Source organism: Pteropus medius, unplaced genomic scaffold (genome assembly GCF_902729225.1).
Source record: "Pteropus medius unplaced genomic scaffold, Ma_sr-lr_union100, whole genome shotgun sequence".
NCBI classification, from domain to species: Eukaryota; Metazoa; Chordata; class Mammalia; order Chiroptera; family Pteropodidae; genus Pteropus; species Pteropus medius.
The window spans coordinates 15,516,155-15,538,522 of NW_024349803.1; the positions used below are offsets into that span (position 1 = coordinate 15,516,155).

The window sequence follows — 22,368 nt, forward strand, 5'->3', positions numbered from 1 at the left end:
ACGCTTATTGTGGTGACATTGCCCATGGTCACTCAATGCATTTAAAGATCGGCAAGACTTAACCCAGAAGTAAACAGAACTGTAGAAGATCCCAACTTCATTCGGGTTGACTGGAGTTGCCTCAATTTGTTAATGTAAAGCCTGCACATCCCAGCCTAGAACTGAGCGCCAGTCAACCTACAGACATGAGAGTCCAAAACACAGATTTTTGTTCTAATTCAATGGTTTGTAATCGAACAACAGTTGATAGTACTTGAAAATAAACACCACCTACACCGAGTAAGTATAACTGAATAAATTCTCAATAACAGATGAAGCAAACGCATGCTGAAATCAAGGAACACCAAAGGTTTTGACAGAGATGTTAATGAGGGAGACTATACACAGTTACACAGGTAGTAAATGAATTTCTCATCAATAGTTAGCCGAAAAAAAAATTCATAAAATATTCCTGGCATCTTAAATGCGAGATACTGTAAAAGTAAAACAACAATTGCGTTATTGGCATAACCTAAACTTGGCTCGCACACTGAACCCTGTGCGGTATTTTATTTCTCCGATAGGTAACTGAAATAACGAATGTCTGAGAAGTTCCGGAGGGGAAAGATGGAATCGACGAGGGGAGAAATTGGAGGGAAGCCAGATTCAGTTCAGTATGAAACACCTTCTAACAATTAGAATTTTTAAAAGGTGGAATGTTCTACCTTGTGCCAAAAAGGGCCTTCCAACTCCAGACCCATTCGCACGGTCACCTCTCAAGGTGACGGCATACGAGAGATGCGAGCCCCGGGTGGGGGCGGAGACTGCCACACGCCTTCCTAACCTGGGTTTCCGTTAGCATCACCTGGGAAGCTCTCGGCCCCACTCTGCGTCTGATTCCCAAACCATGGGTCTAATCTTCACAAGTCAGCGGGGAGAGAGAGGCAGGCAGCAGATAAGTCCAGTCATTACCAACCTATTATCTAATCCTCAGTCAAAACTGAACTTCAGTCTAGCCCCAAGTTTCCAAAGGATTTTAATGCTTTCTATAGCTTTGACGAAAATGACCTTGAAGGGCACCAAGCAGTTCTGATTTTTCCCACTGCTCTTCCCGGTGCTTCCCCCACTGCGGCCACAGCGGCCTCCCCTCCGTTCCCTGGGCATGCCAGGCACGCTCCCATCTTGGCTTTGCACTTGCTGCTCTCTGCCCGCCTCCCCGCAGGTATCCGCATGGCATTCTTCTTCTCCCTCTTCAAGCTTTTCCTTAACCTTATCTTCACAGTGAGGTCTTCCTCGGCCTTCCTTCCCATCCAGACATTTCATATCACCTTTCTTCCTGTGACGTTTTTCCTCAGCGCTTATTATCATGTAACATCTGACGGGGTCTAACATAACCTTCTTGTTCATTTATTTTGCTTGTTGTTTTTTTTTTTTCCACTAGAACGTAGGCTCCATGACGTTTTGATCAGTTTTGTTCATTGTTATATTCCTTGCACCTAGAACAATGCCTGACAAGTATCTTTTGAGAGACTGAATGAATTATATCGGGGGTGAGAAGTTATCTGTTTTTATAAATAAATTTTTATTGAAATACAGTCATGCTCATCCACTCTTTTTGTGCCACAAAAGTAGAGCTGAGTGGTTGCAATGGAGACGCTGGCCCCATGGAGCCTAAAACATGTCAGGTCTGGCTCCTTACAGAATAGCTTGCTGACCTCGTGTGCACCAGCCGTAGCATTGGGTTAAGTTCTAATTCAAAATTTCTAGGTAACTGTAGTAGATTAAAAATGGCCACGCATTCACGGCAGCATCTGTCATCAAGAGGTGGCCCCTTGAACTTGGCCAGATTAGTGATTTCCTTCAACCAACAGAATGTGATGGAAGTGACGTCACATTTCCAAACCCAGGCGGCAAGGGGCCTTCCGGCTAGCTTCCTCTCGGGCTCCTCTCGAATGCTGCCACCCCGTTAAGAAGCCCGAGCGAACCTCTTTGATGGGAGGCCCCCCAGCCCCACGGAGGCTCCAGGCATACAAGTGAGCTCAGATAACACCACCAGAACCCAGTCTACAGTGCTGATCCACAAAAGAGTGAGCAAATAAGTGACTTATTTTAAGTCACTTAGCTTTGGGGTAATTTATTATCTGGCCAAGGCTAATCAGCACGGAAAGACTTAATTTTTAGATTAAACCTTTGGGGTAAATTTTCCATTTCTTCTTTGTACATCTTCATACTGCTATGAAGACAACAGCCTCTTACGTAAGGTATTTATTTATATGTAATTTTCTGTTTGAATCAAATTATAGTTTAATAACTAAATTTTACAAATATGTTGACTTATGGAAAATCGAGAATAGCTTTGAGAGTCTGAGTTACTGTACAATAGGAGCTGGCAAACCATGGCCATTGGGTTGGCACCTAATTTTGTAAATAAAGTTTTATTAGAATGAGGTCATGCCCGTTCATTTATGGGTTCTCTATGGCCGCTGTCTTGCCATACTGACAGTATGGAGTAATAGTGACAACGGCCACGTGATCTACGAACCTAAAATATTTCCTCTGTGGTCCTTGACAAGAAAAGTTTGTCAAACCCTCCTGTACAACATTATTTTGAATGTTATTCATAAAAGTGTAAAAAAAAAAAAATCTAAGATAGCTATCAAGTATACTTTCAAAGCCCAAACAATCTCATCGTGATTTTCTGGTCTCTTGAGTAAATACCACTTTAGGCAGTTTTAAATAAACCTAGTAAGAAATGAGTATTTTGATTTCTGACACGCCATAAACCGATGGAGACAAATAATTTTTTTAAATGCTTCCTTGGATGGGGCTGCAGTTTTTTGGCTGCTGCGGTGTGTCATGTAAATCCATTATTCTGACAGCTCTGCTGGTAACACTGAAGCTGGAATTAATATCCATTATCGAAAGGTCACTGTGCAGGGACAAGCCGGCAGGCAGTTTTAAAATGTTAATAACGTTGATGTTTTTCAAATATAAACAAAAGGTCTTTCTTTGTTTTATAATTCCTTCCCTAAATGGTTCCTTTAAAAATGAAAATATTTGAGCAAAAAGCCTGAATTATATAATGCAGTTGCATGCTGATATGTCAACGACTACTTATCGGTTTGTGTGCTTTGTGGCATGCCTATCAGGTGGCAGACACTGTACAGACATCCTTACGGTCCTTACATATACTACCTACCACACTTGAGTCTAAACATCATTATTCTATGCACCAATAAGAAAAAAATGCTGCCAATTACATTTTGTCACATGCTTCATCACTCAGAACTTCATCTTACACTCAACGCAAGGACTGAGACTTACTTTGACACAATTTTGCTCATATATTGCCTTTTGTACACACACACACACACACACACACACACACACACAAAAGGAAAATATAAGTAAAATGAATTGGTTTAAGTTTTCCAAAAGGTTCTTTCCCTCTGAAGGCTGACTCTTCTCATTTTTCAACTCAATCCTCAGGGCTCCGTCATTCCACACTCTGCTCCGCTGGAGCCTTGGTGAGGAGGGCACCGCGGAAGCGCCCTCTCCCGGCATCTCTCTGGGCTGACTGCCAGGTCACACCCGTTCTGCAAGGTTCGACACGCATGTATCAGCAGCAAGCACTACGCCAGGCCCGCCACATGGGGAGCAGTGGTCGATGGACTGATTTTAATCGAATGTGAGGGGGAAAATGTGTGCCTTAGAATTCACCCCTCTGCTGTTAGTGCATCACCTGAGGAGGAAACGCAGTTTGACACTGGCCTGATGCGGTGCCATCACAAGGCGCTGAAATGCAGGAACAATCTTTGTCACTAGTCTGTCTACGTTACGGCTCACTTACACTGGCGTGATTTTTAAAGTACCAATGTTAGAACTAACTCTGTATGTTTTGGTGGTGTCGCCTTGTTCCATGGCGCTTCTAGACCAAAGGTTGGCACTTTCTTAAAAGGCCATGTAGTAAATATTTTAGGCTTTGTGGACCATCCAGTCTTTGTCTCAACTACTCAAAACTGCCATTATACAAGAAAAACCAGCCACAGACAACATGCAAATAAATGGACAAGTCTACGTTTCAACAAAAACTCATTGTAAAAGCAAGCGGCCAGGTGACAGGCTTTAGTTTAGTAAATCTCAGATCAACAGTCTATACCACCTGCTTCCTCTCTCCCAAATGCCATCATCCTCAGACCACTAAATCACTCCCCCTTATTTCCTGAGCTCGATGTTACCCTAACACTACTCTCGCCATAATTATTTCTGTGCTCGCCACTTCATAAAACCTAGAATGGAAGTAGGTATTATGAGAACTTAAGCTTATTCACTTGGGGGCGGGTAGACTATAAAAAAAAAATTATGAATGTAAAATGTCCCCTGTGTAAATGAGGCCCTTGAACTTGAGCTTCAAGAGCTTCATGGTGAATCCATCTATGCATCTTCTGAATCTCCAGCTCAAACAGTCCATTGAACACAAAACTTCAGCAGCCAGCTCCGTCTCCTCACAGACAATCCTTCCATGCCTGACTTCTCAATTCCCTAAACTCCTGTCTTCTAGGATTTTGTCCTTCATCTGGCCTGAGCCATGTAATCCAATGCTTTACAGGCCACAGGTGCAACCTCTATAATGTCAATTTCAGGCATCAGACTCCTCATCCGCTCTCTCAACTGGCAAATAGAGCTACTAAGAAACTTACAGGCATTATTCCACAATATCCTGATTCTCAGCCCACGTTAGAGAGAAGAATGTTTTGAAGGGATTCATGGGTGCGTTTTTTGTGTAATAGAATAATCATCAATAAGATTTACAGAAAACTACAAAGTTTTTGCTCAAATTTTATGTCAGCAGTGCCATTAGCTTGGATTAAAAATAACAGAGACAACTCTTTTTCATAATGAAAAGAAGTTAGAGCCCCAAATTTCTCTGGATAGGAATAAGACTGAGAAACTAACTCAGCTATAAATAATTGTACTTTTCAATTCTAGACTTCTACTTGGTTCTTTTTTTTTATAGATTCCGCTTTTATGATGAAATTCTCTACCCCTGCACATATTATGGCCACCTTTTCTTTCTGGCATTGGATATATTTATAATAGTTGTTCAGAAAGCCCAGTCTGTTAATTCCAACATTGGGGCAATCTTGAGCTTTGTTTAAACTGACATTATGGGTCACATTTTTCACTTTCTTTTTCACGTCTATTAAGTTTGGGTTGTATACTGGTCATCGTGGATAACATGTTGTAAAGAGTCGGGATTATATTGTTATCTTATAAATGGCACTGGCTTTTGTTCTGGTGGGCACTTAAATTCCTTGTGAATCTTTTGACCCTGAAGAACATAGTTTTATTTCTTGTTAGGGCAGGTCTATAGTGGCTTAATCCTTAGTCCTAGGACGTGGTTTAAACCCTAAGGCAGATCTAGAGTAACACTCCACTAGCTAGGCTGGAAAGCCTACATTTCCTATCACTGCATGATTTCTGCTATTTCAGTTCAGTTCTCAGCCTTATGGCATATGCTCTATCCTCTGCTAGGCCTAACAGAATCTTTCTCTGTGCAAGTGCAGCCCAGCCCTTACCAAGGACCTGTGGGAAACCTGCACGTAGACTTCTGGAACCTAACCCTCTTTGCATCTCTTCTCTCATACTCTAACCCATGAATACTCACCAGTTTACACCCCTGAATACTGAACTCTACCCCCAGCTCAGCAACACCTCTGAGTTCTGCTTGGACGCTGCTCCCCTCCCCGAGGGAAAAAAAAAATCCCAGAGTGACATGAGGTTCACCTCATGTGTTTCCCTTTTCACAAGATCATAGCCCTATCCTGCCTGTTTCCAAATGACTGAAAACAATTGCTTCACGATTTTGTTGAGTTTTACTGTTATTTATGGTGGGAGGGCATGTTCATATCAGTCATTGTCACGGAAGAAAGCCAATAGGCACCTTTTCAAGTATACATAATAAATCATGAAAACTGACCATATATTAGGTGCAAGGAAACCTCAATAAATCCTAAAAAGTAGAAATAGAACTGCCAACATTTGATCATAGTGCAACAGAGCTAGAAATAACAAAATTAATAAAGCAAAATATATCCTCACTCCTAAACATTCTTGGCTCAATGAAGGAACATAAACCAAAATTGAAATATATGTAGAAAACAAAAATGATAGAAGCAAGACAGATCAGAATCCTGAATAAGACTTAAAAACTCAGAGCTTTAAATATTTTTAATAATTTAAAAGAGATAAATAAGGTAAGAACCTTTACTCAAAAACTTAGAAAAAGAATGATAAAACAAAACAAACACACAAGTAATACATTAAGAGATAAAAGCAGAAATTGATCTTTTAATAGTAGGACTAGTAAGTTAAATGCCAAACTGGTCTAAAATAATCACACACACACACACACACACACACACACACACACACAAACGAACAAACAAAAACAACAACCAGTAAAACCATTATCTTAACTACCCACTAAAAACATAAAAATGCAAATATATAAGAAATAGTAATGGGAAGATAATTGCTGAAACCTAGGGAAATAAAATAATTATGAAAACCTTTGTCCAACTCTACAGCAAGATTTGAAAGTGTGTATGAAATGAAAACTTTCTAGGAAAATACGATTTATTAAAACTGACTCTATAAGAGATGACAAAATGTATCATTGAAGAACTAGAGAAAGGTGTCAAGCGACGACCACCACCACTATACCTCCAAGAAACAGTACCAGCCAGAGGAAATTCTATCAAACTTTTAAGGAGGAGGTAATTTTAGTGAGTCTAGAACTGTTTCAGAAACACAGAAAAAGAAAAAACTTCCTTTTTATTTCAAAGAAGCAATTTAGTGTTAACACCAAAATCTAGCAAAGAAGGCATTCCATCAAAAACAACAAGAAACGAAACTACAGACTAATCACACTGTGAACGGCAATGAAAAAGCCTGAAAAAAATATTAGCAAGAACTAAGTAATACACTAAGTAATGCAATTAAGAAATAATATGTCATGATTAAGTGTGATTCCTACCTCTATCACTAGGATAGTTTAACATTACATAATCTATTAAATATAATCTATTACATGGATCAAAGAGAAATCATTTGATTATTTCCATAGATACTAAAAAAAGCATTTGACGAGTCATTATTTACTCTTGATTTCAAAAGATAAAATTAAAAATACATGAGTACTTTCTGAACCAAAAAAAGATTCTGAGGTAATATCAAGATCTTCTATCTCATCCTCTTTGAATCTTGCAATTCAAAAAAGAAAAGGTGGAATTATAACAATTGGGAAGAAAGACTATCACTATTTATAATAGCTATTATTATATAACTGGAAAACTAAGGAGAATGATTTGAAATACCACTACTATCAAAAGTAATCAGAGAATTAACTTACGTACAAATTAAACAGAAACCAAAACCTTTCAAACACATACTAAAAAATAATTGGAAGATATATTGGCAGAAAATTCCTTATTTCTAATAGCAAGAAAAAAGAAAACACCTAGGAAGAGCTAACTTTAATAAGAAAAAAGGCATAAGGCATATATTAAGGCCCTGATAAAGTCTTAAACAATATTCTCAATTTGGCCTCACCTTGGGATTCAGTCTGATCTCAACCAAAATTCTAGAAGTTATTTTATGGATATTGACAAAATGACTCTAAAGTTTATATAGAAAAGCAAAAGGTCCAGAATAGATAACAACTGAAAGAGATCAAAGTTGGAGGGCTGATGATGCCTGACTTCAAGATTTACAGTAATCAAGACAGTGCGGTGTTGGTGAAAGAAAAGGCAGATAGATGAACAGAACAAAATAGAAAGCCCAGAAATAGGTTCACATGAACATAGTCAAATGATCTCTGACAAAGGAGCAGTGGCAACACAATGGAACAAAGGTGGTCTCTCGAACAAATGGTGCAGGAACTGGGCATCAGTATGCAAAATGATAATAATAATCTAGTCACAGACCTTATAAACCTCACAAAATTTAACTTGAATGGATCACGGACCTAACTGTAAAATGAAAAACTATAAAACCCCTAGAATATATGAGAAAACCTAAATGACCTTGGATACGGTAATCTCTTTTAGATACAACAGAGTTTGTGAAAGAAATAATTGATTAGCTGGATTTCATTAAAATTCAAACTCTGCTCTACAAAAGACAGTACCAAGAGAATTAGAAGACAATCACAGACTGGGAGAAAATATTTGCAAAAGACACATCTGATAAAGGACTGTTATCCACAATACTTAAAAAAATAAGCTCAACTATAAGAAAGCAAACAACATAATTAAAAAATGAGCCAAAGACCTTAATAGACATCACCAGAGAAAATATACAGATGGCAAAAAAAGCATATGAAAAAATGTTCCACATCATATGTCACCAGGGAAACATCAATGAAAACAATGAGATACCACTACACACTTATCAGAACAGCCAAAATCCAGAACACTGACACCAGCAAATGCTGCTGAGGATGTGGAGCAACAGGAACACTCGTTCTTTGCTGGTGGGAATGCAAAGTGATACAGCCACTTTGAAAGAAGACAATTTGGTTATTTCTTATAAAACTGAATGATTAGCATAAAATTAGCAATCATACTACTTGGTATTTACAAATAGGCATTCAAAATTCATGTCCATACAAAAACTTACACACAAATGTTTATAGCAGCTTTATTCATAACTGCCAAAGCTTAGAAGCAACCAAAATATCCTTTAGCAAGAGAATGGATAAACTGTGGTACATCCAGACAATGGAATATTATTCAGTGCTAAAAAGAAATGCCATAAAAAGACATGGAGGAAACTTAAATGCATATTACTAAGTGAAAGAAGCCAATCTGAGAAGGCTACATACTGTATGATTCCAACTGTTTGATATTCTGAAAAAGGCAAAACTATGGAGACAGTAAAAAGATCACGGGTTGTGGGCGTTGGGGGTTAACAGGCAGAGCACAGAGGATTTTTAGGGCAGTGAAAATACTCTGTATAATATTATAATGATGAATATATGTCATTATACATTTTCCAAACCCCTAGAATGTACAACACCAAGAGCGAACTCTAAGGTAAACTATGGACTTTGGGTGATTATGATGTGGCAAAGTAGGTTCAGTGTTGATAACAAATGTATCATGCTGGTGGGGGACGCTCATGATGGGGGAGGCTGTTTTAAATTGTAAGATTGCAGACAAGCGTAAGATGTAAAGTAAAGCCACCCTCAACCCAATAGATCTCATTTTACAAGATGCTTTTGACCACATATGTTCTTATTTCGATCAGCAGCAATAAATCTAAATACTACCTTATACTTCTACTTATCGGTCTATTACTTTTGAGCAGTGCCTACTGACTTTGTGCCATGAAAGAGAACGAATTAACGTAGGGAAACTATCACAATCTAACCACACTTCCCCATTTTGCTAGTAACACTATTATTTGTAGATATTTAAACATCTATGTTAATGGATCAACTTTAAATAGTACTTCCTGATTTCCCACTACGTAAAATGTGAAAACTTACAAAAAGGCAAAACTCAACAGAATCAAAGACGAACTCTAAGAAGCACTTACCTTGTTCACAGAGTAGCTTCACATTCGCATCTTTGCAGGTGACCAGATTGCTGAGCAGTGCAATCACGCTCTGCGTGGTGTTGCCCAGGAAGTTCTCCTGACGCTCCTGCAACAGATTGCAAGTTTCATCACAACTTTACAGAAAAACGATTACATCGCAAAGACAAATGATCCAGTAGCCTGTAGCCCTTCATTCTCTGCACAAGGGCCCGTGATCGTCTCTTCGCACTTTAAGGAAGCACACACTTCTGCGTCAAGGCACTCAGTGAGTTAAGTGACTTGGGTGGCAGCCTGCACCATTCAGAGCAACAGTGCTGCCGTACGCAGTCCCCTGACCATGGACTGAGAGACGATCACACAGGCCTCTGTGCTTTAAGTGGGTGACCAAAGAGTCAGAGTGACCAGAAATAAAGTACATGAAACTTAGGAGGCCACACACCTGACAGTCATTTTGAGATCACAAAAGAACACTACTTAAAGAAGTAGACCTACGATTTGGAGAGTAAAGTGGTACTGATATTGTCCTACATAAGCCTCTTATATATTGATGGTTATGACCTACTGCATTACTGCTTTGGTGTAATAAATTACACCTGAGACCTAAACGAGTGACTTTTGCTTTCCCCCAACACAACATTATAGAGCAGGGATTAACTCTGGTCCTAAAGAAAATGAAGAAAATAATTCTTCAGTCTTAATTTCTCATCTTAAAGACAAAAAAAAAAAAAAGTCTTTGTAATTTTGAAGGGATCCCAAAAATAACTTGCTTTAGTTTCCTTTTTCATTCCTCTGAACAACACAGATTATGACTGAAACTATGAAATTTCAAATAACATCAAAATAAAGAGCATGTCTAAGCTCTGGGACTAGAGTAAGGCAAGCCACACGCATAGGGGACAAGAAGAAAGGTCAGTGAAATGCCAGCGCTCACGAGAAGTGAGTGCTGCAAGGCGTCTAGCCTGCCTCACTCTAACCCTGGCCCTGGCCCTTGACCACTGTTAATAACTAGTCCCACCCTAAAAAGGAACAATCAGTAGCCTCCACCCAGGACTCTTCCTGTTCATTCTGCTCCCCCAGCCTCTCGCGTACACACGTACGCACGCACGCACGCACACGCACACACACGCACACACAGAAAAGTACATAGTTTGCTCTATTTTTAAAAAAAATTATATCATATTTATTAGTTTACACAACAAATAATTAATAGCTATTATGTACCAGGCACTGTTCTAGGCACTTGAGGTATATTTGTGAACAAAATTAGGATCCCTGTCTTCACAGAAATAGGAAACAAACAGGCATAAGTAAGTAAGTATACTGTATAATGCCTTAGAAGGCAACAAATGCTATGGTAAAAAAAAAAAGTGGGAAATTTGTGTCCATTTGTAATAACTCAGAGCCAAAAATGTACATCGATCATTAAAATGGAAAGCTGGTTCCTTAGAAAGACCAATAAAGTAGACGAAGCTTTGGTGAGTCTGATCAAGAAAGCAGGAGACAGTGAAAAAGGTGGTGTTAACAGGTTCGAAGAAGATTTGTGAAGATGTTCGAGAATGCTAATGCCCACCTGTAATTAGAGCTGACCATGACACCTGCTTTGGCCAATTAAACTCCTTTGGCCAGAAGCTTTAAGGGACATTGTTGCCTTCAGTGTCCTGTTTTGCCCTCTGCCCTGGTGACCAGTAATGGCCAGATGGTAGAGGCTCCGCTAACCCAAGTCTCAGAGTGAGGACAAGCAGCAGAGCAGCTGGGGTGTCCCCTCATGGACACACAGTTCCCAGAGTTCACAAAGACAGCACTGCCTCTGTCTCTGAAGCTGCTGTCAACAGACATGTACCTCCCACTCATGGAGCCACTTGATTTTGTGTCTTACCCTCTGGCTTTGCTTGATGCAAGATGAGGGGTTTGCTTTCCAAATACAGATGCCTAAAATTTCTAACTTTCTTTAGAAACACACACTTAAGGGTGGATATTAATGCTCGACTGTTTCACCGATATCAGCTCAAGATTAATGTGGAAGCGATGGTCTGCCACCAATTTCATCTAATTATTCTTACCTTTGGTTGGAAGGAAAGGGTGATTAATAAGCACCAACAAGACATGACATGTTACTCATGATAAAGTAACTAACGATACATAGGAAACCTATTCGTGTGAAGAAAAGAGAAGCTAATAAATCTTTTTTTGGTCCCATTCAGTAAAATAACACATACCACTCTTTGTTCAAAGACCAGTCTGTAAGCAAATATAGGTCAATCTTACTGGAGACATATCCATGGTTCCTTTGATACGCATAATTTTAATGATTAAATACACCTTGATGCTCTTGGCCAAACTTCAGTTTTTCCTTGTGCTCACAGCGCGAGTGCCACTTAGTTGACGGAGGCATTTATTTTAATACAAAAGCCAGCTTTTCGAATCTGTACCCCCCCCTGAACACTAAGTCAGCATCGCAGCCCAGCCAACCAGGTTCTGAGATTCCTGACCTGAGGGTCCTAGAGCACCGCAGAATGAAGGCCTCGCCAGCCCCACTGCTCGTTCTGCAGAGGGGCGCACAGCTAAGGTACCCCCGGTTGTCAGAAGCCCCCACTACTCTGGTTGTCAGAAGCCTCTTGGGAGGACTCAGTACAAAATATTTCATACAGGAATAAAAAGGAGACCAACAATCTTGCAACCAGACAGAGAAATGGTTCCTTTTCAATAGCCTTAGATAGTCACCAGATTGGGGGTGAAATAGAAGGGGGGCGGGGGTGAAAAAGGAGAAACGATTAAAAAGTACAAATTGCCAGTTATAAAAATAGTCATGGGGATGTACAGTGCAGCATAAGGAATACAGTCAATAATATTCTAATAACTGCATGGTGTCAGTGGGGACCAGACTTATCGGAGGGATCACTGCATAAGTTATATAAATGTCTAACACTATGCTGTCACCTGTAACTAAAAAATTTAAAAAGTTTTTTAAAACATTTGTTTAGCTTCTTTGTTGTTGGTTTTCAAACCATCCATAGACTGTGAACTTTGTTCAAGATAAAGTGCTTATAACAATAATATTACTGAATTATATTTATGTACTCTTCCCCTTGTAGGCACACACACTTCTTCTGTGGTGTATGTTGGTGGGTGCGGGGCACAGCACAGTCCCTGCTCCTGTCCCGGAGGACGACGCGGTTCGCCAGGGGAACTGGGGCTGCTCCTGCGGTGGCCTGGATTGTAATTTCCCCCCAGAAAGACTGCTAAATGCATGCGAAGGGCAGTTGAGAAGGTGTAAATATGAATTTAGGACACTTCTATTAACTTCTATCACACTGAGTTATTCCATTCGTCTCAGCAATTTTAATCAGTTTGTTCTTGCTGTTCACAACCACACTAGCCTACAGGGGAAAATTAAGCATCGGAAACCACCACATTTACTCCTTAAAGTCGGAGTAGATAATTATACGAAGGGAGACAACATGAACATGAATACGGGGGACCAGAGTGCTTCTCGGGCACACGTGGAAAACCGGTGTGAAGGGCAAAGGAAACGACGGGTTTGGTCCAAAGACCACGGGCCGGAGTCGCGGGCGTGGGGGTGGGCGTGCGATTCTGATGGAAGGCTGTGTCCTCATGAGATGTGCCTCTAGGACAGTCCCTCCCCCAAGGTACGCCTGAGTCCCCGGGGGGGAAGGAAGTGTAACAGAAGGCTAGGTAAAATCCTGATTTTTTTTTTTCTTTACTCCCCATGGCTCATAAATAAAGCAAGGAGTCCGTGCCACAGGCACCCCAAACGTGCCAGGAAAGCAGTGTGAGGAGGGACGGAAACAAGTGACAGTGACCTGCAACAGGGCCTTTGGCACAGGCCGGGGCCCAGGCACCAGCAGCTTCTGTGCTGATCTTGGCAGGCAGGGGCGGAGCAGCCATGTGGGCTGAGATGGGGCAAGGCACTAGTGACAATTCATGGATGTGCTACTGTTATGTGCCATGGCGTGTACCCCAAGCACTTCACCTGTATCATCTCATTTCGTCCTCACAAAAACACTGAAACGGCCACAGATCTCTCCTTTTTACAGATAAGGACACAGGTTAGCGAGGTGAAGTATAACTTGCCAAGGATCGCCCAGCTCTTCAATGGTGAAGCTGGGATTCAGTCGGTGGCGTGGCCGAAGCCACGCCCCTAATCACCATGCAGCGCTGCCTGGCGGCCAGACTCCGAGCAGGAAAGAGGAGGGAGGGGGGTCAGAGCCAGCAGGCCAGTCCACACGCCCAGGTTAGACACCACCTCCCGAGGATTCATGGGGTTATTCAGGAGGCATATTTTGGGAGGCGCCACTTGAGAGTGCAGATGGAAAGCAGCAGAGAAATTGTTTGGGGACTTCTGTTGTGATGTCGCCCTCCCTCCTTTCATGACACAACGTGCATTGCCCTGTGCCACCACCCTGGGATCGCCCAGCTTCACAGGAGCCCTTACTACATGTAACTATGCTGTAAGACATACCACCCAGGAGGAAAGACGTAGGTATTAGACAACTACAGAAAGAAAGAAAAAAAAAAATGAGCTTTTTATCCCAAAGAACGAAAATACATACTAGAGCCGCCGTGAATAGCCACATTATTCAAACTCGTGGAGTTAGCCCTGGCTGATGAGAGAGGAAGAAGCTAAGAAGGCATCACTGACACCCCACAAATACACGGAAGGCCCCCTCACTGCACTTTAATATTATGGTGAAAATGTTTAACTCCTTCATCCATAACCCACTGATAAGCACTGCTGACCTAATTTGTGCGGCTAACGCCATAGTGTATGAACATTTAATAAACAGAGCCCCTGGGAGTTCTAATAAAACATAGCATTTGCCAGTCGAGATAATTAGAATTGAAGCAGCAAAATTCTAGTGTTTGGCAACAAAGATGAAACAACTTCATTAAAATACAGCTTCAGCAAATGAAAGGCAGGCGAGCACTGGACCCTGAAGAATCAGCCTTCTCCAAACTAATTGCTTCGGTGCTTAAAGAGGACAGCTCAGAAACACCAAGGGCACAGCAAGGGAACGCGGCGGAGAAACGATCCGCTTTCCCAGAGGCGTGTGGCTGTAAACAGCGTAATACTTTATTCTAATATGCGAAGACGTAAATGGCACTGAGAGACTGCAGATGGCCAGAGAACCAGGTCAGCAGGGGTCGGAACGGCCAAGGTGGGAAGTAGCTTTAACAATCAGAAGTGACAGGGAACCGTGGCCACGCTCTTCGGCCTTTGGAGCGAGTCAGAATTCAAGAGACGACAAAGTCAAAGACCCAATCCTAGGCGGGTTAGAAACCACAGAGAGAATGCAAAGCAGAAGCACACGCGTGAACCCTAAAACTCAGAAATGAACACGGGGCCCATCCTATTTCACACGTTTGGAATTCATGTTAAATAAATCAGTGTTGCTCTCAGGGTGCTCGTCCACTGGGCACGTATGTGTTCACGCACGGCACGGAGGTGCTGCTCCGGGATATTCTGGGGTGTCCTCCCACAGAGCTAGATGCCTAGAGATCTGGAGCCCACAGAAATGGGTCTTTGGAGCATCCGAATGAAATAAATGTATTTGCGGGTGCGAGGATTCTTTTTCGCATTACTGACTTTTCACAGGGCTGTGCCACAGGCAGCTCAAACTCAATGGGATCGAAACTGAACTCATCATCCCCTTCCCCTCCCACTTCCTCCTTTTCTGTTCCCTGTTTTAATCAACGGCCCTACAATCTCCCCAGCCACAAATCCTGGAATTACCTGGGCCACGGCCTGTCTCTTATCTTCACAGCCAATCGGCCACAAAGTCCCCTTTGTTCTCCACCGAGCCCCTCTTGAATCTGTCGTCTGCCTAGGATCGGGCAGTTGTCATCTTTGGCTGGGGCTGCCGCTACCTTCTAACGGGGTCTCTCCTTCCAGCCTCACCTCCTCTAAGGCTAACTAAACTCCTCTCCATTCCCAGGGCTCAAATGTGGGGGCTGCGGGCCTGGAAAGTGCTTCAGGGTCTACGGCTGGCTTAAGGCGGAGGACCGCTGCTTCCCACAGCCCAGTCCGTGTCCAGAGCCCCCTTGGGCTTCAAAGGCCTGGAGGGAGGGCAGGTCATGAGAGCCAGGAGACGGCGAAAGCAAGGGCACTGTTGCCCTGATGCCTTCGGTCCCAGAGAAATGTTGCATCATGACTTTGGAAATAGTCTCGTGACTTATTGAGGTAAATACTGACCCCCGAGGGTGAGGAACAGAGAAGGAAACCAGCCGGACTGAACTGAAAGGGCGCAGATTAACATTAATTCACTCATTTGCCTTACAAATATATGCATGGGACTTCCTGGGAAGGCCGAAATGTGGGGGTCCAAAGCGGGGATGTTTGGGGTGTGAAGTTGGGGCTGGGGAAACTGCATCCGGGCATTTGTTCTGCCTGCTGTGAAGCACGGAAACAGCTCCTCTGCCCTGCGGTCAGGCCTCGGGGGGCTAGCAGGTGAGGGGGCGAAGGGCCGACGAAGAAGCATGCTCTTCTCTGATCCACGGCCAGAAACGCTCGGCGCCCTCGCCCTAAGAGCCTGGAGGGACAGAACTGGGCCCCTGCTTTTCCTTGGGTCGTCATCATTTGCCAGCCTCCCTCCATCTTTCTGGTTAAACACCTGAGAGGAAAACATTTTGATTATTTTTAAATCTGACGGACGGATACGGCAGAGTCCCTCTGGCAGCAGCAAACACGAGTTCTTGTTAGTGACACATTCCGGCAGCTGGCACGGAGGGAGGATCTAAGTCAGCTGGTACCACATGCCAATCAGTGAGCTGAGCCCCGCTTTAGAATTCCGGTCCTCGTGCAACAGCAATGGCAGTGTGCTGTGGGTGCCCTTCTGGCAGGTGGCTCGCCTCACGTGGTGCTTCCGGTCCTGCTCTTTCATGTTATTTTGGCTTCCAGCAGGAAGCTTCCATCTCCTTGGCTCCTACAAGGGCACTACACCTAAAGGAAGCACAGTGGGCCAGGAGACCCTGACGACAGAGCCAAAGGAAAGCTGCCAGGACCGGTGTCCCTGGGGATGCAGCGGGCCCCTTTGATGTATGTGTCTGCCTGCAGTGTTGCAAGACAGGCCAAGCTGCCCCACACATGCTACCTGAGCTAAATACTGGCCTGAAGTAGGGGGTACAAATGAGAAAACCTAACTGTGCATCTGGACACACACCCCCTTCTGCCTCCTCCTCGAATCCCTGCCACTGTCCAAAAGTAGAACCACCACCACCGAATCACAAAAATAAAGGCAGAATGATATTCGCTCTTACAAATTCAGGCCAGATGTCGTTTTCCTGAAGCTGGGGCCGTGGGGAAGGCTGCCTTTCGCGTTAGACAGCGTTGTCATCACGTCGCTGTGCCTGCCTCCACCACAGCACGCCCGCCCCGGGCCCTGTAACTGTCGGTTTGATCATTCTTCACCTGATGCCAGGCCCTTTGAGGGCAGAACTGGGATTTGAGCCGTGTACCCAGTACCAAAGTGCAGTGGCCCCTGGTAAATTAACAACAAAAAAAAATCTTGCTCAAAGTTGCTTGGGTGAGTACAGCTGAGGAAGGGATATGCAGCTTGTGGGGTTCTCCTTCAGGAAGTTAACTTGTCAATGACTAGAAACTGCCTTCCATTAAGCAACTGATATTTATTAGCATCTAAAATTTGCTACCTAATGGCATGCAACAGAACCACAAAGGAAGAAAATGATATTCTTCAGAAAGTATTCCATGGATACATATTTGCTCTTGAACGATGTTTGCTATAAATAAGTTCAGACTCTTTTACTTTAAAAAGACATAAAATCTCTCACATGTTAAATATTTGTCAAGGACTCACGAAGTGCTTGAATCAGCATGGAAAATATATACTCCAAAAATTCTTAAAGATGACACAGTTTTAATGGGACTCTCTATCAAAGATAATTGCTCACGAATATCTCATTCTAAAAAAGAAAATATTACATATGGTGAAAATGAATGCAGAGATCAATACATACGATTATCACAAGACTTTCAATTACAGCTTTTTTTTTAACAGCTGTCTTTTACTATGAGAGTTTGCAAAGTTTTTGCAGTGGGAGTTTACCAAGTATTGGCATTATGGTTCCTGCCTCAGAGGTACTAGTAAACCTTGTATGAGAAAGATTTTAGTGGGAATTGGCTAGAAGTTTATTTTAACCTCGGGTTTTGAAGCACATAAATTAGTACAATAAGCAGAAAAAAAACTGGGCTGAGAAAAGATAAAAAACCTTCTTGTCCTGCCCCAAGCCAGCTGGCAAAGCTGGAGCGAAGCGAGAATCATCCACTACTAGACTCTGGAAGAATCTTAGAGACCTGTGTAGTTCAATTCTTCAAAGGAACCGAAGCCCCAAGAAAGGAATATAAGGAGTAGAGCTTGACTTCAACTCAGACGTGCATCTTCCTTTCCCACTACACCTCCTTTTACCCTTGCAATTCTAAAAATCACATCAGGGTATGTACAGTCAAGTAGGCAACTTTAAAATTGATAATTTTTTGCACATGGGAGTAATGCTATAAGTAAATCCTGCTCCTTGGAACTTAGTAGATTGAGCCGACCTAGCGCCTTCTCTGAGGTTAGCTCTTATCTCTGAACAGCAAGTGGCAACTGGGCAAGTCCCTCAACATAACGCCTCCTGACCCCCAGGCCCCAAAGCAAATACTTTCTGGATCTGACGAGATTTTTCAACCAGTTTTTGTGGCAGAGGGCTGTCTCTAAAGAGGTGATAAGAGAGTCTGGCCATCTCACAGAGTTGAAATTTTAAACAGGGAGCATCTTTTTCCAATAAATTATTCTGAGGAGGTTACAAATCAGACATCGGGGGACCTGCAAACGCATATATGGGATATTTTAAAAGTCAGCAGCATGAGGCAGCTCAGATCTTTGTCAGTCGCCCTGGAATTTGCTACTCTTGGTATTTTACACACAATCACACTTCCGGTCTCAGTCTCCATGACTAAAGGCAATCAGCTTTCCTTTTCTTAGACTCAACCTAGATAATAAGTTATATTTATAGGATCACTTTGGGACATTCAATATGCTCCTTTTAGGTCATAGTGTTAGAAACTATCATATCTTGGAGAATAAATTGATAGTGATGGGATAAAATAACCTGAGAAATTTTTCATCTCCTAGATAATATATTTTGTGTCCTTAATGACATTTTTTAAATCAGCTGGAACTAGAAGATACCTTAGACATAAGCGAAAGCTGGGCAGAGTCGACAGGAGTCATGGGGGAGGGTCGAGGGTTCTTGTGTTAGAAAAGGTTTGGGAGAAAGGATCGGTAAAGCCCACAGACCCCGGGCATAAGCAGGGCACGTACTGGGCAAACGAGAACGAGGAGGCTTCAGAAGAGTCAGGAGACCAACCAACTTGACCAAGGGAAAACGTGACCATATATTGGCCGGTCCCCATTTTTGAAGTCTAGAAGGGAATTACTGATAAATTCTTAGGCCAAGCCGGGTTGGGCATCTCTTAAGGGCTTTTAAACATCAGCTAAAACTTAACCCTTCTCTTCAATATCTATTCTGGGGATCTTGCCTCATCGGACCACTGTTCGCATCCACTGTTTCTGCATCAAAGCAACAGTCCTACCAACCCGTGAGAAGTCCCCTGATCTCAGGAATGAGGAAATGGAGAAGAGGGGGAAAGGGAAGGCTAAGCTGTTTCCGTATTTTAAACTACTGTGTTCCGATAAACGCGCTTCAGCTTTAAGAACTTAAATGTCAAGCCGGCTCCGTTAGATTTTCCTCGTGCAAATTAAAGAGAAAACCAGAAATCAGAATGAGCACTAACAAGGAAGGGAAGGAGGTAGAATGAAAGGAAGAAAGACCAGGGAGGGAGAGAGGATGGGAAGGGAGGGAGCGGGGACAGATGGATTACCACACACACACACACACCCCCCACCCAAGGAAAAGTGAGCTCAGTAGGGCTGAGCTCAGGGTACAACCCCTAGTCTGCAGGAGCTCAATCGACAGGTCTCTGTATCACTAGGCAGCTGTTCACCTCCATCTGAACTAAAAATCAGTTAACAGACTTCGCGTTTGTACAGCCACTGGGCGCCTCCAAACGCTGACAGCGTTTCATAGGGAGGTGCGTAGCGACAGCAGACCTTGTCCTCACACATTAGCACTGCCTCACGTCAGCCCCCAACTGACCCGCGCCATTTTCAACAGGGGGCAGAAAACCAAGCGATTCTCTTCAGCTCCAAGCACTTCGAGCCGTTTCTGGATTTAAGCAGCATGGCCTCCCCTCTGCGAGCATGCAGAGCGGTGGTGACACAATCCTTTCTGCATATAAGTTTTTAAAAATTTCATTAAAATTAGGTGACGCTGGTTACTAAAATGGGTCCAAATGTACGATTCTGTAAACCATGATCTGTATATTGCATTGTGCTCACCACCTAAGGTCAAATCTCCCGCCGTTACCACGTATGTTTGACCCCCTTATCCCTCTGATAAGCACCATACTGTTGTCTGTGTCTATGAGTTTCTGTCTTGTTTGTTGCTTTCAGTTTGATATCCTACGGGAGTGAAATCATACGGCTCTTGACGTTTTCCATCTGACTTCTCTCAGCATGATAGTCTCAAGATCCATCCATGACATTACAGATGGCAGTATTTCATTCTTTTCATGGCTGAGTAGTATTGCGTTGTATATATGCACCACTTCTTTATCCAATCATCCATCGAGGGACACTTCGATTGCTTCCATGCATGTGACTTTTGATGAGAGCTGCAGATGACTGGAGGTGTGGTTCCCTCAGGCTGACTGGCTGACATGGAACCCTTCCTTCCGTCAGTGTGCGTGACGATGAGACAGCGGTGGCTGTCATGAGCTCGTGGGGGGAGGGGTGAGAGAAGGGGGCTGATCTTTAGGAAATGCCCAAGCTTCGAGGACATACGTATGCCATTCGCAGAGGACTGGGTTTTACTATTTGCCAGTCTTAGAATCTCATTTCTCAGGGAGCAAGTAACAATTTTAACAACCAAACCAACACACGCACGCACGCACGCACGCACGCACGCACGCACACACACACTCACGACAAAATCTGTTTTGGAAGAAGAAATAACACCGAGGGGTCAGAGCACCCCACTGCATCGTTTTGTGTCAGCTGCAGCATCCGGGTGCAGGATGCCCCACTGGAAGCAAACAGCAGGAGGCAGAAATGGAAGCCTGGGAGACGTGATCTGCCTGGAGACCCAAGCTAAGGCTCTTCTCTGCTCTAACATCCTTTGATGCTAAACCCAATGCTGTTTTTCCAGACAAATCTTGGAATCTAGGCCTTGTGACTACATACAAACAAAAAGATTCCACACAGTCTCCAATATTTGTGGATCATGGCAAAGATCACTCAAATATAAGTTTTGGCATTGGATTGGCACCCCGCCCTCACCCACCCCTTCCCAGAATGTTCACTAATCAGCCTAAGAACACTACAAGGTTGTGACATTGTGAGAAAAAAAAAAAAATCCTCAGAATCCTGCCTCTCTCCAGCCTTCTAAAGGAACCCTACATACCAGACTCAAGCTGAGCTACCACGAAGTCCAACTTCATCACACAAACACTGGCAGAAAGGGAGGAAAAGTTTATGAACAACTGTCCTTGCAGAAGCAGGATTTTACAATATAAAACACAGAGAACTTGGGCAGAATGAATAGATTTAAGCTCCCACATTAAAAAAAAAAAAAAAAAAAAGATCCGATGAAGCTTTAATGTGAAATTGTATAAATTTTAAACATACACAAACATAATGAAAATCTTTACAAAGTAACATGTGAACAATCTGTTGAGTATTCAGCATTTTGAGTAGTCTGTCCAGCTGGTATCCCTTTGTATTATAGAAAGACTTCACTATTTTGAGAATACTTTCTACACAGAACTGAATGTCATTCCTTCAACAATCTGCACTGAATACCAGCTGTGCTGGCCCACCACAGAGCCAATGAAGTAACCCACACCTGCACCAGGATATCTGCCCTTGGGGAGCTTCCTGTCCAGAGGGTAGGCAAGGCAGACCCTCAGAAGAGGCTGGGGGGAGCGGGGTGTGCAGAGTGCCGAGAGAGGCAAGCAGTACTCTCGGTAATCGGTTCTGATTACTCGGAACACTTGGCTAAGACTTGGAATTCACACTAAATCATGGTTAAGAAGTGCCTCAGATAATTATTTCTTTTGGATTCATTGGAGTTAAACACAAACTAGAAATATGCTGTCGTTATAAATCACAAATATCGGTTATATCATTTCTGCATAGAGTGGGCAAGTGCGAGGCCATGTCATCCTCATGGCCTGCTCTTCCCCTTATCTCTAACCAGCCTTCATGCCCTGACCTCAGCCCCTGGCTTTCTGCATTCACTCGGTCCTGTGGGCGTCTGGGCTTGGACTTCAGACGGAACCTAAATTAGCTGGACAGGCCAGCACTCTCTCCCTAGCTACATCCAACAGAGCGGGCAATACTCTACGGGGCCGGGGGTTCCAGTATGTGGATTTTTAACTATCCCTCCTATAAAACTCTATGAAGTATAAAAGGCTAATACTATTACTGATTCTGTTTCTATGTACAAACATGAGTTAGCTGTGGATATGCTCAAAGGCAAAGAAATAACTAGAGGAATTCTTTAAAATCCCCAGGGCCTCTGACTTCAGAGGACAGTCATCAGTAAGCCTTAGTTTTGTTTTCAACTCTAGAATCAAATTTCTTCTGTATGAAAGCTCTTAGATAATGATATTCATGGCTTTCAAGAGATGGGGTTAGAAAGAAAATATAT

At 42.9% G+C, this 22,368-nt stretch overlaps 1 protein-coding gene across 14 annotated transcripts in view; it reads right to left on the minus strand.

Annotated features, from left to right (window-relative positions):
* The window catches only part of ULK4 (unc-51 like kinase 4), a 378,927-nt gene that overhangs the window by 162,970 nt on the left and 193,589 nt on the right, over positions 1–22,368 (minus strand). For all 14 annotated transcript variants that reach the window (XR_005647494.1, XR_005647495.1, XM_039837390.1 and 11 more), the window contains one exon: positions 9,583–9,688. Coding sequence is in view for 12 of the 14 variants with exons in the window: in XM_039837390.1 (XP_039693324.1) it covers positions 9,583–9,688 (106 nt within the window). In the remaining 2 variants the exon portion in view is untranslated. The remainder of the gene's footprint in view (positions 1–9,582; positions 9,689–22,368) is intronic.